Here is a 15,231-nt window from a genome sequence, read left to right as displayed (position 1 = left end):
GTCGTTGTTCTGTGTTAACTACGCTTTTAATACGTCGCTTACTCAACATACATTGTTATTCTTTTAATTGCTGCAATCGTACCAATTTAATCAAGCAGTAATAGCCCTAAAATAGAACTCAAAACCTGGACACTTTATGTAATATTGTTTATACTTTTTTTGTTTGTAAATGTCTTCACTGTGGGAACAGTGAGGAGTTGTCAATGAATGGACAAATTATGTCATATGTATGATATTGAAATAAAAATAAATCAGACCCAGCCAGTAACTTTATTCCTTTTATTTTCCTACTCATATGCTCACTGCTTACTTTTATAATTTCTCTTTTTACAATGACTGAAATTATAGTATTTACCCCAAGTACAGGAAATATTCCAAACATAAAAATAAACCATTGTTTTAACCCATACTGATATAATTTATACATTTATTTCGCAAAATATGAATATGTTTTACAATTTCTTCTTTCTACAATATTTCATCTTTCCATGTCATACAATAAATGTCAAATCATACACTACGCATAGTGATGGTGGTGCCTGGAATTTTCTTTGGACACTGGAAGTGAGCATGGGAGTCAAATCCAAAAAAAATGACAATTGATATTTACAGCAAAGATTTTACAATTGATGATTTAATAATGTCGTGTGTGTGGTCAGTGCTTTTCCTACCAGGCCTGTTTATAGGCAGACTTTGAAACACAGGCAGTGTTTTAGACTAGCAGAGTGATTCGGATGAATTGGGGTTATATTAGCACATATTTACTTTTAAAGAATAAAATGTGGTTAAAGTGCAATCAGCTCTGCCCCCCCCCCCCCAAAAAAAAGGAATGTTGCATGTCACTGTTTAAAGTATTAGTGCGTCAACAATCACTCATGCTCAATAGCATCATTTCGTGTCCTGTTTGTAAAATCGGAATGACTTTGTCACTGAAGTCATTCTCAAAGTGTTTCAGAACAATTTGAGAACCACATCTGTAACAAACCCAAAAGCGAAGAGAATGTCAATAGCCTGAACATTTAAGAAGTATACAATAAAAATCGGTGTTTTCATGCAGTACCTGACTCCAAACGGGAAGACGACTCTAGAAGTTGTATACCTATGAGAAAGACCCTCGAGCGGTCACGATAATATACAGAATACCTCAACTAATAACCTTTTGCAGCAAATGATTACGAACGAGCTGAGATGATACGCACATTTCTTAGTCACCGTAAATTCCATATTGCCTTAAAATAACAACAACAAAAAAAGAATAGATGATGTCTTTGTGTCACACATTGAATAAATATCTATGTGATTCCAAGAGAACATAAACTGTACACGCTACATGCTAGAAATGAATATAGGCAGCCTCAGCGATTTTTTTCTCACCATAGGAGATGAGAAAATAATTTGTTGTTGTTATTCTCATCCGACTAAAAAAATACCTACAATCTAGAATGAGCGTAAAAAAACTTTACAAGTCATTTACATCCAAGGCCATATTCCGAGGAGTGGCAGGTAAAGCGTTGTGAGTGACAAAGTGAGCATGAGGACATTTTGTGCACAAAGCAAAGCTGGACAGGTTGTTGTTTTTTTTTCCCCACCCCAGCCAGATTTGAGACTTACTCAATTGTTCATTTGTCCACATGGGTGCAGCGTCCCTGTGCAACGTGGGTGAAAGAAAACTTCTTCGGCCGAGTTCACGGTTGACGTAAACCTTGAGGCGCGAATTTAGCAAAGTCTTTTTCGATTAAATGTGGCAGTTATGATTGCCTCGTAGGTTGGTCATTGCGTGAGCCCACACCTGAGCGTGCTTTAAATTCCCGCAAACTTATCAAATTACATTTTGATCCCTTGGACAAAAAAAAAAAAAAAAAGAGAGATATAAAAACACAACATAAGCAAAACAAAATTTAGTGCAAAGTGCAACCATTCTACTCCAGTATAAAAACCGTTTGAGTACGTATGGAACGAATTAAATCGTAACATTTTTCCCGCTACAAGTGCACAATTAAACCTTATTCGTAAACTGCACTCAAGTTCTCTCGTCATAAATGCTCAAACGGTTTTCCATACTCTTCACATATAACCAGTTCAACTTCTTTTCAGTCTCGACAGTTTCATTGACAATAATTCATAAACACTCAGCAAGAGAACACTGGAATCAGGTGGGAGCTGTTTTTTTTTTTTTTTTTTTAATAACACTGCGGAAAATTATCCATCGCCACTTAATTGTCCTGAAAAATGTTGTGATTTTATTTTACTTGGAGCTGTGCTATGAGATTTGTGTCATTTTCCTTCTCACTTTCCATCCCACCTGAAGACCAGGAGCCTTGTTTCATTGCTTTAAAAAAAAAAAAAATACAAACAGAAACAAATGATGCAATAACTCACCAAGGTCCTTCATCAATAAAGAAAAAAAATCAGACCAGTGCTTCATCCTCACGAGTCAGCAGCTTGGTACAAGAATCCCGACGTTTGATCACCTCTGCGTTTAAGGCCTTCAAGGTATACAATTGTCCTTCCTTTTGAAGTTCAAAGTTTAAGGATGGGGGGGGGCTGCGTTCATTTAAGCAGGCTCAGGTTCCTCTGACCAAAATACATGGAAGTCACCAGAACCTGAGGAGCGCTTGACACGCGCACACACACACACACACACGCACGCACGCACGCACGCACGCACAAATATCATAATGTTCTATTATGGTGTTGAATTATTTGTCGCTATTCTAGATGATGAGGTCACTGTGTGGCTTTTCTTGCTCCGCCATCCAGTCGGAGCCTATTTGACCTCAAGGATGGAGGGGTTGGACTCCATGATGGCCACGATTATTTTATCAATGTAGTCCTGGAGTCTGTAGTTGATCTCCTCCTGTTTATGGACGGCCTCCATCAACTGTGATGCACATGAAGGAAGGTCAGAAATGGAGCAAGACAGAAGAGCGATTTCATTTGAATCAAGTCAATCACCTCAGAGCGGGACACCGAATTGATCTCGGCCGCCAGGGAGTCGGAAAAGGAAGCGGACATCAGGCTCTTTGCTCCCTGGATGCTCAGGTTGATGATCTGGCCGTTCAGCTCATCGTTCTGCTCCTTTAAGCTACGGTTGTCCTGCGGAGGGAGTTGGACGATGATAGCGGAGGAAAAAAAAAAAAAAAAAAAGAAGTTTAAATTTCTACCTGTTTGAGTCGTTTGATCTCCTGTTCCAGTTCTGCTTCCCGGGTTCTGGTCTGATACTCCTGTAGTCCGGCGCTGGGCGAGCGGCCCCGTTTTGCTTCCGCCTCCAATTTGTACAACTGTAGATGCTCCAGTTGCTTACGCAGGTCCTCAATCAACTGCAGGAGACAGACGGACAACGGTTATTGGGAGTCCGTTCTTCCCCGAGGGTGGACAAAGAGGGTCTACCTCCTGCGTGCTCTCTTTCTCCTTTTGGTTTTGATGGCGTTCATGGCTCAGCTTGTCGGCCATTTTCTGTCGGGTCTCCATCTCCTCCCGCCACTTGTCGTTCATGACGTCTACCTCGTCTTCCAGCTTCAGCTTTTCCTGTGAAAATTTAAAAAAAAAAAAAAGCAAAGGTCGAGATCAACTGGGATGTTTTGGATGGACAGCGGTAGGAATATAACAGCGACTTTTACGCTAACCTCTTCTAGTCTCTCGATGTTTGCTCGTAGGCAAGGAACGCAGGACCTCAACTCGCTGTTCTCCTCCTCCAGCTGCTGCAATCTGTGGAGACAATACAAAGCATTGTCAAAATTGTGGGTTGCAGCTCAGTGCCACATGGAGGCAGTATAGAGCCAGCTTACATTTTGACTTACTAGCTGGATCATAACAAAACGTACCTGGACTGCAGGTTTTCCATCTCCAGACCTCTTTCCCTCTCCAGCTTGCTCAGGGCCTCCTTGTGGCGCCGGGTATCGTGCTCCAGCTGCTCGTCGGCGAGCAGCTCCTGCTCCTTCAGCTGCTCCTCAAAAGCGTTGGCGCGGTGCACCAGTTGAAGGTTCTCTTGCCGTAAGCGCGCGTGCTGCTCCCCCGAAGTTTCCGACTCTTTCTCCAGCTCCGCCACGCGACGCTCAAGTAGTAGCATCTGCCGAGAATTAAACGCCAACGATTAACGTGCGAATGTTTATTTGAACGACACGTGCGACTAATGAGTGACGGCTCGCCTTGTCTGTGATGTCATTGTCAGCCAACTCAAGGATGTCACGGGTGAGGTCGCTGACCGTGTCCAGCGTTATCGAGTTGTTCTGCAGAAGATGTCTAGGAGCAAAACATAGCTTAACATCACACTTAGGCCAGATTGAAAATATCCAAAATATCCTAAATCTGTTTACCTTGCCACCTTCTTGCTGGACAATCGTTTGCCAGAACTAGAGGGGGAGAAACAACAACAGGAAAGTGATCAGGAAGAGAAGACTTATAAAGGAAGGAGACACCATTTTGTTAGCTGTTATCACTGCCATCGCTGCTTTGCTAGCAGAGGATTCCCCACTGTGGAGCAAAGTATTTTAAAACTATCAATGTCAAAAAAGAAATACTGAAAACACAAACACTCCGAAATGGATCTAGAAAATGCTTTGAATTGATCAAAATGTTTTTTTTCTATCACCATTTTACTACCAAAGGCAGATCAAATGGGATTTCGGGGGTTAGCGTAACTCCGCTACTGACCAGTAATCCTGGATCAGCAAGTCTTTTCTAATCAACAGCTCCTTTTTTGAAAAGCTTCATTCAACGTGTAACTCAAAATGTGAAGCGGAAGAGAACAAAAGGCAGCCCAAAAAAAAAAGCCATGACTCACCTGTGATATCTGTTAAGCATTTTTGGGAGTAGCCTAAATATATGATATTGATGCTATGCGTGAGGGAACGGAAACACAACAAACACACGGGACGGGAACATGCGTGTCATCTAACACACCAGCGCAACACTGCAAACGGCGTCACAGAGCAGACGAGCGTTACCTAGTCATCTCTAGGAAATTGAGACGGGTGGAGAGGTCCTCCAGACGACTTATTTGTTTGTGACATTGGCTACAGAAAAAATCCAGCGCCTCCTCCTTGAGGAAGCTCTGAAAGCAGTCTGGGAGAGGAGCGGGTGCGCTGGAAGAAGGAGGGAAGGAAAAGGACGAGAACGGAAGTGGTGAGTGACAGACGAGCAGGGGGGAAGATGGGGGTGGGGAGTTAAGGTGGGGAAAAGACCCATGAGGTAATTCAGCGGTATGAAGTAGGAAGACTCCTTAAGAAGGATGTCGGGAAAGTCAGTGTGGAGAAAACGTTTCCGTCCGTGTTGATGCTGCGAGATGTTCGAATGAATCACTTTCAAAGGCAAAAGTAAAATGATGTATTTATAACGACTAACCTATGTAGCCAAATTCTTTCGTAGTCGTAATATTTAAGAGTTCATCCGTGTGTGTGTGGGCCGCCGCTGCTAAGCATGACGCATTCACACCCGGCGGGTGAAATCTGTGGGATGCACTTGTTTTCAAATCAGGTTTCATTTTTACACACTTTTCTCGTCAGCGTCGCTTATAGTGAGCGTGTCCCAAGAGACGATAAACTATGTAGCGAATATTTATCTTGCCCTTCGCCAGAAAAGATATCTTATCGTGTTTTGACCTTAGAGTCTCTAAAACAGGGGTGGGAAAACGTTTGTGTTCACATTTCATGGATAAAAATGTGCACGCAAACTATCTTATTTTCATAATAAAACAATCTATGCTTGTTTTTCTATTTATCAAATGTATACACTGTGCTGATGTATTTATTTAATGCTTATCAGGACTGATTTAACACATGATAATACATTTCCCTTTATGGCACATTGTCCATATTTCCACATGTCGTTACTAAATCAAGAGCGTACCTCGGCGAGAGCAGAGCGGAGACATCGATTTGCTGAGGGCTCTGTGCCAGAGAGCAGTCGAGCGAGACATCGGCGCCCTCCTCGGCGCTCTCTTGCAGCAGCTCCGAGGTGTTGCTCTCCCCGAAATCTTCAAAATGCTCCTCCTCGCCACCGATGACCGCCACACGGGAGGGGTTGTGTAGCTCCGAGTTGAGCGAGAACCTAGAAAACATCCAGTCATTTTTTTAAATTCAACAATATATTGTGATATAGAAAAAAAACAACATTTGTTTCTTTGAAGAAAGAGCAACAATTTTACAATTCAGTCAAGCGCAATTAATCTCGCCACTAGAACAGCGGCAATCTGGACAAGTGGCTAATCTGCTAATTCAGATTAATCCTAAACGGCAGCTTTGCCTGAAACAAAATGCCCGCTGATCTTTATTTGAAAGTTAAAAAGAACGAAGCCTTTTCCTGTTTTTCCCGACAGGAGACCACGAGAGCACTCAGGAGGACCAAATCATCACAAATCAAGTATTGTTTTCCTATCTGAAGGCCAAGACGGGTGGGTGTTAAAAGCACTTTAAGCAAATATTAGACTAAGCAACACTGCCAATTCACAAGCCACTTACCCTTTACCCGAGTTCTTGGAACATCTTCCGGAATTGATTTCCCTCACGCAGAGGGTGGACGAGGGAAGAGAACGCATCGCCGAACGCCCTCCAATGCTCTGGCGAGAAAGCCGAGGAGCAACTGGGGCTACGACCCCGGCCAACCAAAGTGGAATCCTGAAGTCTTATTATTTAACTTCAAACAAAACCAAGGCTTCCGTGAGACAACACTTGGTAAGATGTCAGGCGAGGTTGCGTCACAGTAAACGGAATCGAGGCTGACTACGGATTTGAGGCTAAGCAACGGTCATCAGACAGTCCGGCCGATCGACCGAGGGCCAAATGTGTGTGGGCAGACAACACTTGGACGGACTGGGGGGAGTGGTTTGGGGGAGGCTAATCCTGTTACAGTCTTAATCTCCTCCTCAGTGCGTACTAGCATGCTAACCTACTTGGCTAGCTAAACCTTAATCAATTTAAAGACGGTGCCTGCTAGTTAAATGAGAATCTCATTCCCTGCGACTTTGCATTCAATCTGATGAGGAAAAAAAAAATGCCAGAAATGAATTAATTGATTTTTATTCTAGCCGTGAGGTTCAACATTTGGCAAGGATGAATAAAAATCAGGAGACATCAGGACTTTGGAAGTGTTCCTGAACGGACAATGGAGGAAAACGGCTTATTCCGAGAGAATGAAAGAAAAAAAAAAAAATAGGGGAAAACAACAAAAGTGCTGAGGTCAACACTTCCTGGAATTCAAGGCTGGAAGTCATCAGTCATCCAGGCAGATCACAAAGTCAGCACTTGTCATTTGGCCTAAACACTATCAAAACTGGAGATGACAAGTTTTGGAATAAAATATCCAAAGGGTGAAGAAAAAAAAAAAAAACAAGTATAAAATTGCATTTGTTACTCCAAATTATAAACCTTTTTTTTTGTGGTCAGCAATCTTGTCCGTCTTATCTGAAACTTTTCACAGCCAAAAAGAATGACAACATAATAGAGTTGTTTAACAAAGTTAGAAGGATCTCTTGGGAAAGTGCTTCAGCTTTGGCTGGTGTGAAAACTTTACTGGCCATTCAGGAAAATACAGATGGGATTCCAGAAAGTGCACAAGAATAGCAACCTATCCTTCCCATTAATCTGCCCGTCTGCTGACCCAAATAGAACTCGAAGTCACTTACCCGGGACGACTGGCTCGGACATCACATGACCACTGCCAAGGGTCACTGAACTTACTAATGGAAGCTTAACCTTTGGCTCAGTCATGATGGTTGTTCAATCACAAATGGCAAAAAAAAAAAAAAATTGGAAGAAGCAGAACATTTTAAACCAACCTATTTATGGCCTCTTCGGGGTCATGAAGTGCCGCCTCGATGCCGCTGTCCGTGTCCACATCCTCGTGCATCTCGGGGGGCACGAGGGCGCCCGTGTCCTCGTCCGTGAAGGTCTCGCATTCGCTGTAGGTGCTCTCGGAACCCAGGTAAGCGCTGTCTGTCACCTCATTTTGCTGTGGCCACACAAAAAAAAAAAAAAAAAAGTCACAAGTTTCAAAAACCGAAATGCATCAAAACATCTTTAAGCGTTCAACAAAATAAGCTCGACGCTAGCCACCATGTCTAAAATCATTCTCCCAGGACAGGAAAAGCTGGCGTGACCTTCCAGCATCCTAAAAACGCTTTCCTCTCCTCCAGTGAGACAGAGCTGCTTTGAAAAATGGAAAGTACTGTACACACACGTTCAGGTCCGCTGGGTGGTCAGGGGGGGAGGAGACCAAAGTCTATAAAAGTTAGTCAGCAGTAAGGTTCCGTCACCATGACGACGACGTAATCTTCCTCAGGCTTCAATGCTTTTACAATGATTATGAATCGGCCATATCTCAAAGTGCGCATCATGAAAGCGTTAGGTAAGCGTTCCAGTCGTGCGACCGCATTACAGGTTGATTTTCAAATAAATGTAAGCATTTAATTTAAAAAAAAAAAAATAAATAAGGAGGAAAATGGGAAGTGAAGGGAAAAACTGGGTGGAGAGGTCCTTGCCCCTCGGCCGTACAGCGTCACCTCGCTTGTTTTGAAAGCAAACAGTGGCGGAACAGTGCGAGCATTGAGGAGGCACTCTCTTTTTTTTTTTTTTTTTTTCCCCCAAAGTGGAAAAACAAGTCGGTGGATACAGGTGGTGGGACTACTTCAAAAAAGATGCAGGACGTTCAAATGTTGCTCACAGCCAGCAGGCAAGCGGAAGACACAGCAATCGCCTTGGATCAATAATTAACTTTCAATCAATGTTTGCTTTGATTGCGATCACTCACCAAGGCCATTTATTATGCAATTATTTTAAAACCTATACCAATATTTTCTTTAAAAAAAAAAACAGACAACCTATATTTCTTTGCCACCAGAAAGTGAAGGCAACACTAATTATCGCACTCCACTGTTCAAAATGCATACCGACAAAAACGTTTACATTTTTTGCAGAGGCCAGCAACAATATAACGGTTAAATATACGTTTACGAGCACATGGTCAGGAATGTCAGATATGCTAACCGCAAGTATAAAAACAGTCCAAGTTCATGTAAGACTCTTTTGTGATCCGCCCGATTCAATATTTATCAAAGAATCCTGGAAAGCTCAGCCTGCCAGATGCTACTCAATGTCAGCCAAAGCAGGTTGTTGGGTGTTGCGGAATATTCTCCGAGCGGTAACGATAGCTTGCTCAGTTGCGGCGGCAAGAGTGAGAGTGCGCCAACAGTTCGGTTTGTTACCACGACGATAGGAAGTAGCACGTGACCGCTACGCACGACGTCTCACCTCGTCGTATTCTTCCGGACAGCCGACGGCTCCGTCGCCCGGGGTGTAGTTTGCGCTGTACAGCTGCGGCTCGGGACCTTCGGATAAAAGAGGGAACACGTGTTTCATATGTGTAAACATTACATCATCGTGGAAAGGAAGCTCTGCAAACACGGCCTTACTTTCCTATTAGACTCTTTAGTAAAGGAGTCAAAAAAGCTCCTCATGTAAAATTTTAATTTTAGGAACTATAATGCTTCACGTGACAAAGGAATAAGCAAAACTTTAAAAGGGCCGGGCGCAAACCCGCATCCATTTGGTTACCCAAAAATGACGATGACGCAAGAGACGAGGGTTGTTGTCAAAATAGCGCAACACGGGCATGACTGAGATTCCTGAAGATGCATTTACAAGCCAGCTGTGTCTTTGGCAACCAAAAAGGAAGAACAATCAAATAAAAGAGAAGGAGGGGGAGCTGTAAATTATTTAGGCGAACAGGACTCTCTGCCCTCTCCGACATGCCCGAGTATTGGTGGAGCTCAAGCTTTCAAGTGCATCTTTTATTAATGTCTCAGGGTAACCAGACCTATTCAACCTGGAAAGCTCTGGAAAAGTCTAATGGCATCAATAAGGCGGAGCGAATTTGATGCATCGCAGCAACAATCTGGTAGTAACATTTCTTTTTGATTTATTTCCGTTTACCTTTAGTAATTAATCTAACTTTTACCACAACAATACGTTTCACTCACCTCCGTTGCCGATAGCAGAAATCCCTCGGTGGAAGTCTTCAAAGCTGATGACTCCCAGACCGCTGGGATCCAAAAACTTGGTGAGATCTTTTACCTGAAAATCAGAAGCACAGCAGAACATTCAGAAACTGTCCCAATATCAAAACAGCTTGCAAAAAAAAAAAGATTTTTTTATGCCTGTGTCGACCCCACATGACCCTTAGAATAAAAAAAACGAAAGAATGTTGATATGTGCAAAGTGCATCTAAAAAAATATCTGCACACTAGTGTTACATAAGAGCACCTACATACTATATATTCTATCCAGCTGTAACCTAGCAACAAGAGCATGCTGGAGCACCTCGGAGAATTAAAAATAACATAAAACTGGACCAAATCTGTGTTGGGCAAAAAATAAAAAAGTGCCAAAACTCCAGGGCCCATCACCGATGCCAGCTTGATAGTGGCCTGCCTTTGATAGCAAACAATCAAAATGGACGCCCAGATAACAGACCAACCCTGTGATTATCATACAATCACGTCACGTATAATTTGGTATCAGTTACCCTTGCGAGCAAACCGATCTGCTGAGCGGTGTTGATCTCCGGCTCGAGAAAACTCACGCGGCTAATAAATTCATACAGAGATCAAAAATGCTAATTAACATTGTTTTGTGTGAAAATCAATTCTTAATCCAACGACTGGATTCACCGAAACTATGACACTGTGAAATATTCAACACTAACACAGACGGCCCTGAGAGCCATGCAAAAGTAAACATTTTGCGGCTCCTCTGCTTGGCCGAGCTTCGAAGGCCTTGTGGTTTTTCTCGTTCCTCTATTTGTGTCTAATCAGTGATGGGGCACGCCTCAGCGCACTCCCCCCCCCCCACACACACACACACATACAGCACTTATTCAGAACAAATTTAGGAGTTTCCCTTGGGGGTGCGCTCACAATAGTTTCCTTTCCAACGCACTGATAAAATGATCAATGGGTTGACAGATAAGCTGAGAGCAAAAGAGAGAGGGAGGGAAAAAAATGGTTCATACAGTCGAGACAAGAGGAGCTAAAAAGGGGACAGTTCAGGCCAGTGAACATTCCATTGTGGATTAGAGGGGCTGCACATAAAAGCATCGGGGGGGAGGCAGACTGGCTCAAAGTGAAGTTGGGAGTGTCAACGGACAAGCCAGTTGCCGCCACAATATGGCTTGCTGCGGCTTTTGTGCACAATTGGGGTCAAAAGCAGCGAGCGTGGCGGTTAGCAAAAAAGGACCTTCACGAATTCCAAAATGAAACATTCGAAAGAATCCTTTTTCACAACAGTAGTAACGGCACACCAGCTTGCTAACTTTTAGTTAACTTTTTCATGGCGGTAGACTGTGTATTTTAATATAATGGCTACTTTATTCCCAAATAATTCCGGAGAAAACCCACAACGGGCAAGTACGCAAATACTGAGCTATTCTCTTGCCGCCTTATTTGCAAGAATGAATTAAGTCAAACAAAAGTAAAAGTCTGTTCCAAAGCATTCACTTGTGAGTCGCACACATTGAATGTTAGATCACCTTGTTGTTTTGCTACAATTAGCTTAAACTCAACATTAAAATATAGAACTGAATATACATTAAACACCCCCAGATTTGTCTCTTTCAATTAAAATGATACGGGTGGGACGCGGTAAATGGTTGAGGCTCATGCGTGTATATTTCACAGGAGCTAATCCTTTATGCAAATATTATGCAAATGAGAAGATAAGCGTTTGACATACGGAGGAAATTCTTGGCCAATGCAAGCAATATGCTTGACGGCCGTATTTAGACGATAACCTAAATCCTCGCGCTGAAAAAAAAACAACTAATCCCGCGATGATTTGAGTCATGTGACGCTGAGCTGGCAACAAATGTGACATCCTACTGCGGAAGGGTTAAAAGTTACTTTCTAACATCTTACCTGATCGGCGCCATAGGCGGTAGCAAACTCCATAAACTCCTCAATGCGAACAAATCCATCTCCGTCCTGGTCTAACGCATCGAAGACAGTTTTGAGAGGCGAGGAATCTTGCTCTTTTGCGTTCACAGCCGAAACCATTGGCAGTGAGTCATCTCCCACCATCTTAGAAAGGGAAACAGTCTCCACACTTTGCTCAATCATCCATCCAGTTTTTTCAGGACAACTGCTCAAATCCAGGACATTAAAATCCAGTTGATTGTTAACAGGCGGCGAGTGTTCCTCTTCCCTCTGTTCTGTTGTCGCATCAGGAGCAGTTTCCTCATTTACTCCCTCCGACGGCTTTAAGTTCCATGTTTCCTGACTGCACGCTCCATCCAAAGACATTTCCTCATTGGCTTGATGCTCAGCCAAGGAGCATATTTTGCTTTCCATCAAATCTTTTGACGTACTTTCCACAGAGAAGCTCCCGCAGATGAGGTCACCGTTGGTGAAGACATCCTCAGCTGGAGAGTCTGTCAGCGACCAAATCACAGGAGCTGAGTCACTCTGGTCTTGGAGAGCTAAAGTCCTGAATACCGTTTGGGTGGCATCCTGGGTTGGATCCAGCTGTGCACCTGTTGGATGGGTCAGGTCGCTGTCAAGTTCCAGACCATCTAAATCCAATAAAGATTCTGAAGGACAAGTCTGTGATGTGCTGCTGTGGTTACGTGGAAGACTGTTCTCAGGTAGCTCTTGCGGGGTCAAACTACTGTTTATTGGCGGAGCTGTCACTTGATCTGGGAATAAACCTTTGTCTCCAGTTTCACGTGACAAAGTCGACCTGCTCTGTACCGGAGCCTCCTCCTGTGACACTTCTGGCAGTCCTTCACTGACATCATGTGACACACCCAATGACTCTGAGACGACACAAGTCTGATCTTCTGAGGGAGGAGCTATGGAAAGAAGTGAATCTCCTGGGTTTGATTCAGAATCCCACTTGGATTGGGAAGACAGCACCGGAGCGCTACTGCTGATTATTAACTCGGTCTGTCCATTGTTGCTGCCCCGAAGAGAGGCCTCCTCAAATGCAAAGTTTTTTCCAACCACATCAGTAAGTTTAGGAGAAAACAGCCACGAGAGCATGAAGTCACTGGTTTCATCGGGTTCCTTGTTTGCTTCCGAGGGAAGAGAAATCTCTGAAGCAGTGGAGTGGCGTTCTTCAAAAAACAAATCTCCACAGGGATAATCGGAAATATACAAAAGTTGATCCAACTCTACTGGAGTGTCCTGGTAGACTTTGTTCATTTCACTTTTCTGGGATGTCAGATTGGGGTCGCCAAAATGCAAACCTGTCTGCCCACTGTTGTTTTGACACAGGACACCTCCATTGTCTGAGTCCAGGGTGAGAAATCCAAGAGGAAACGCTTGCTCCGACTCCCACTGCGCATGCCCCAAAGGGCTAGACACCACCGTGGGTTCCATCTATTTTAGCTCAAAAACAAACTCACATGCCATATTTCATCTTATATTAATACAACTTCATATTAATGCATCCTACTTGCGTGTGAAAATGTTTAGCAAAGCATTAAATTGTATATGTCAATGAATGCTTTTTTTAAACTTGACAGATCGGCAACCACACTCACCGAACGTGATAGCTAATATAAAAGTCATTTTTAAATATTTACCGATAAACCATGTTTAGTTGTCAAATCTTTAAGCTGGTTTGACTCACTTAGTGCCTTTCGGGCATAGCAGGTTCCACACATGGCTTTTCCAAAATCTTGCCGTCCCAGACCAAACATCGTCAAACGTTTTAGTCGAGAAATGAGCAAAAAACGACGTAATACCTCGACACCGAAACAAAAAACCCGAGCAACATTTCTCATTTAACAGTCAGAACAAGTATTTTGTCAACATTATTAGCTTAGCCGATCAACTCATCGCGTCCCCTCGCGAGCGATCCCAAAAAAACGATGAGGGCGTGGGGAGGGAGGGGGGGAATAACAAACCGTTTCAAAATTGGAATATTATTCCACACTATCGTTTAAATGGCATCGCAACGAGTGTCAAACGTTTATCCAGGAGGAAGAAAAAGAAAACACTAACAATAACTCCTCCTTTCCAGCATCCTACCGCTTCCCTGTCATTGGCTAGCTGTCGAGCTAGCCTAAATTAGCCTGTTCGCTCGCGACCAGGCCAAACGGTCCGTCCGCCATCCAAGTCCTTGAGGGAAATGATTGGATAAAAAAAAAAAACTATCAGCCTCAAAGTCAGTTTCTCCGTTGATGTTTCCGTCGATGCTATGTACCTTTATAGTTTCTTTTTTGGAAGACGGAAATCCACCTGTGTCAAGACTCAAAAATACGGCCAGCCCACGCAGACCGTGCCAAATCTGCTCATTCCTTCCCCCCCCCCAAAAAAAAAACAATCTTCCGCACAAAACCCCTCCGTGCTCCAATTAAATAAAAATAAAAACTGATTAAATGACGAGAATATGTTCCATCGTTTGGCCGCTGATGTCACGTACGAGTTCTCTCTCGCATCAGCATCTCAACCCTCCTCCCCTTCTTCCTTTCGTCATCCTCCTCCTCCTGTCGCCGCAGACACGCTGACGTGTGACGCAAGCGTGCAAAACACTCCGCATTGTCACTTTTTTTTGGTATTCCCAAAAGATTTACGAATACTCAATTTATAATCCTGTCTTTTTTTTAGTTTGCATGTTTATTGCTCAAATGAAAGTGCCGAATATGACTTCATGTTTGATTAGCACGTTTAACATAATTTTACGAGTAATATATAATTGTATATTAAAAACTACAATAAATATATAATAATTCCTAGGAAATAATAGTTTCCAAGACGTCAAATGTACTTACCGCAACATGGAACACAGTTGAGTCATCATTATTAAGTGAAGAAAATATGGCAAATTTATAAGGCAATCAAGAATTGCACGCCCTCTCCAAACACAGAAATACAACAAATTGGATTTGATTTCTGCAATATTGTCAATAAAACGACAGGAGCATTTTAGGGTGGATGCGGAAGATGCATGGTTTTTAATTGTGGTGTTATAGCGCCCTCATGTGGCATAGACCAATATTGACTCTCCGATTGATTCAATATGACTAAATACACATTATGATTCATAAAATATATATATAAATATATCTTGAAGCAATTAAACCAGAACCCTATGCTGATATTTCTCATAATTATGAGCCATGGCATTGTGGTTGGGAATCACTGCATTTAAGCCCCCAGAGCGGCTGGATCATTCAGGAAAATACAACATAATGAAATCGATATTGAATATAATTTTGATTTTTACTAAGCAGCTGAAC

General features: G+C 42.9%; 1 protein-coding gene across 4 annotated transcripts; it reads right to left on the bottom strand.

Annotated features, from left to right (window-relative positions):
- Nucleotides 1-269: 269 nt before the first annotated feature.
- Nucleotides 270-14,439, bottom strand: rab11fip3 (RAB11 family interacting protein 3 (class II)). Of its 4 annotated transcripts, none has more exons than XM_085903113.1 (14): nt 11,906-14,439; nt 9,974-10,067; nt 9,246-9,322; nt 7,775-7,947; nt 5,848-6,048; nt 4,947-5,084; nt 4,317-4,352; nt 4,149-4,242; nt 3,825-4,069; nt 3,627-3,708; nt 3,391-3,528; nt 3,165-3,320; nt 2,956-3,096; nt 270-2,881 (listed from the first exon to the last, which is right to left on the bottom strand). In XM_085903113.1, exons 1-14 carry the CDS (start codon nt 13,364-13,366, stop codon nt 2,768-2,770), a joined length of 3,150 nt encoding a protein of 1,049 aa, XP_085759239.1. In that variant the 5' UTR covers nt 13,367-14,439; the 3' UTR covers nt 270-2,767. The 4 variants fall into 4 exon arrangements, with proteins under 4 accessions (XP_085759239.1, XP_085759238.1, XP_085759237.1 ...); XM_085903112.1 differs by lacking the exon at nt 4,947-5,084 and having other exon boundaries at nt 271-2,881; nt 11,906-13,387; nt 13,620-14,439; XM_085903111.1 differs by lacking the exon at nt 4,947-5,084 and having other exon boundaries at nt 271-2,881; nt 11,906-14,110; nt 14,196-14,439.
- Between the last annotated feature and the right edge of the window lie 792 nt (nt 14,440-15,231).

This window comes from Syngnathus leptorhynchus, chromosome 22 (genome assembly GCF_054491065.1).
Source record: "Syngnathus leptorhynchus isolate UIUO chromosome 22, UIUO_Slep, whole genome shotgun sequence".
Lineage (NCBI taxonomy): Eukaryota > Metazoa > Chordata > Actinopteri > Syngnathiformes > Syngnathidae > Syngnathus > Syngnathus leptorhynchus.
This window is presented reverse-complemented; position numbering and strand designations above follow the sequence as displayed.

Coding starts and splice junctions, on each gene's coding strand:
- rab11fip3 (XM_085903113.1), bottom strand. CDS start 13,366: ATGGAACCCACGGTGGTGTCTAGCCCTTTGGGGCATGCGCAGTGGGAG. Junction 9,323..9,973: donor TTCTGCTATCGGCAACGGAG/GTGAGTGAAACG, acceptor TTTTATCCGAAG/GTCCCGAGCCGCAGCTGTAC. Junction 3,097..3,164: donor AGATCAAACGACTCAAACAG/GTAGAAATTTAA, acceptor CTCCCTCCGCAG/GACAACCGTAGCTTAAAGGA.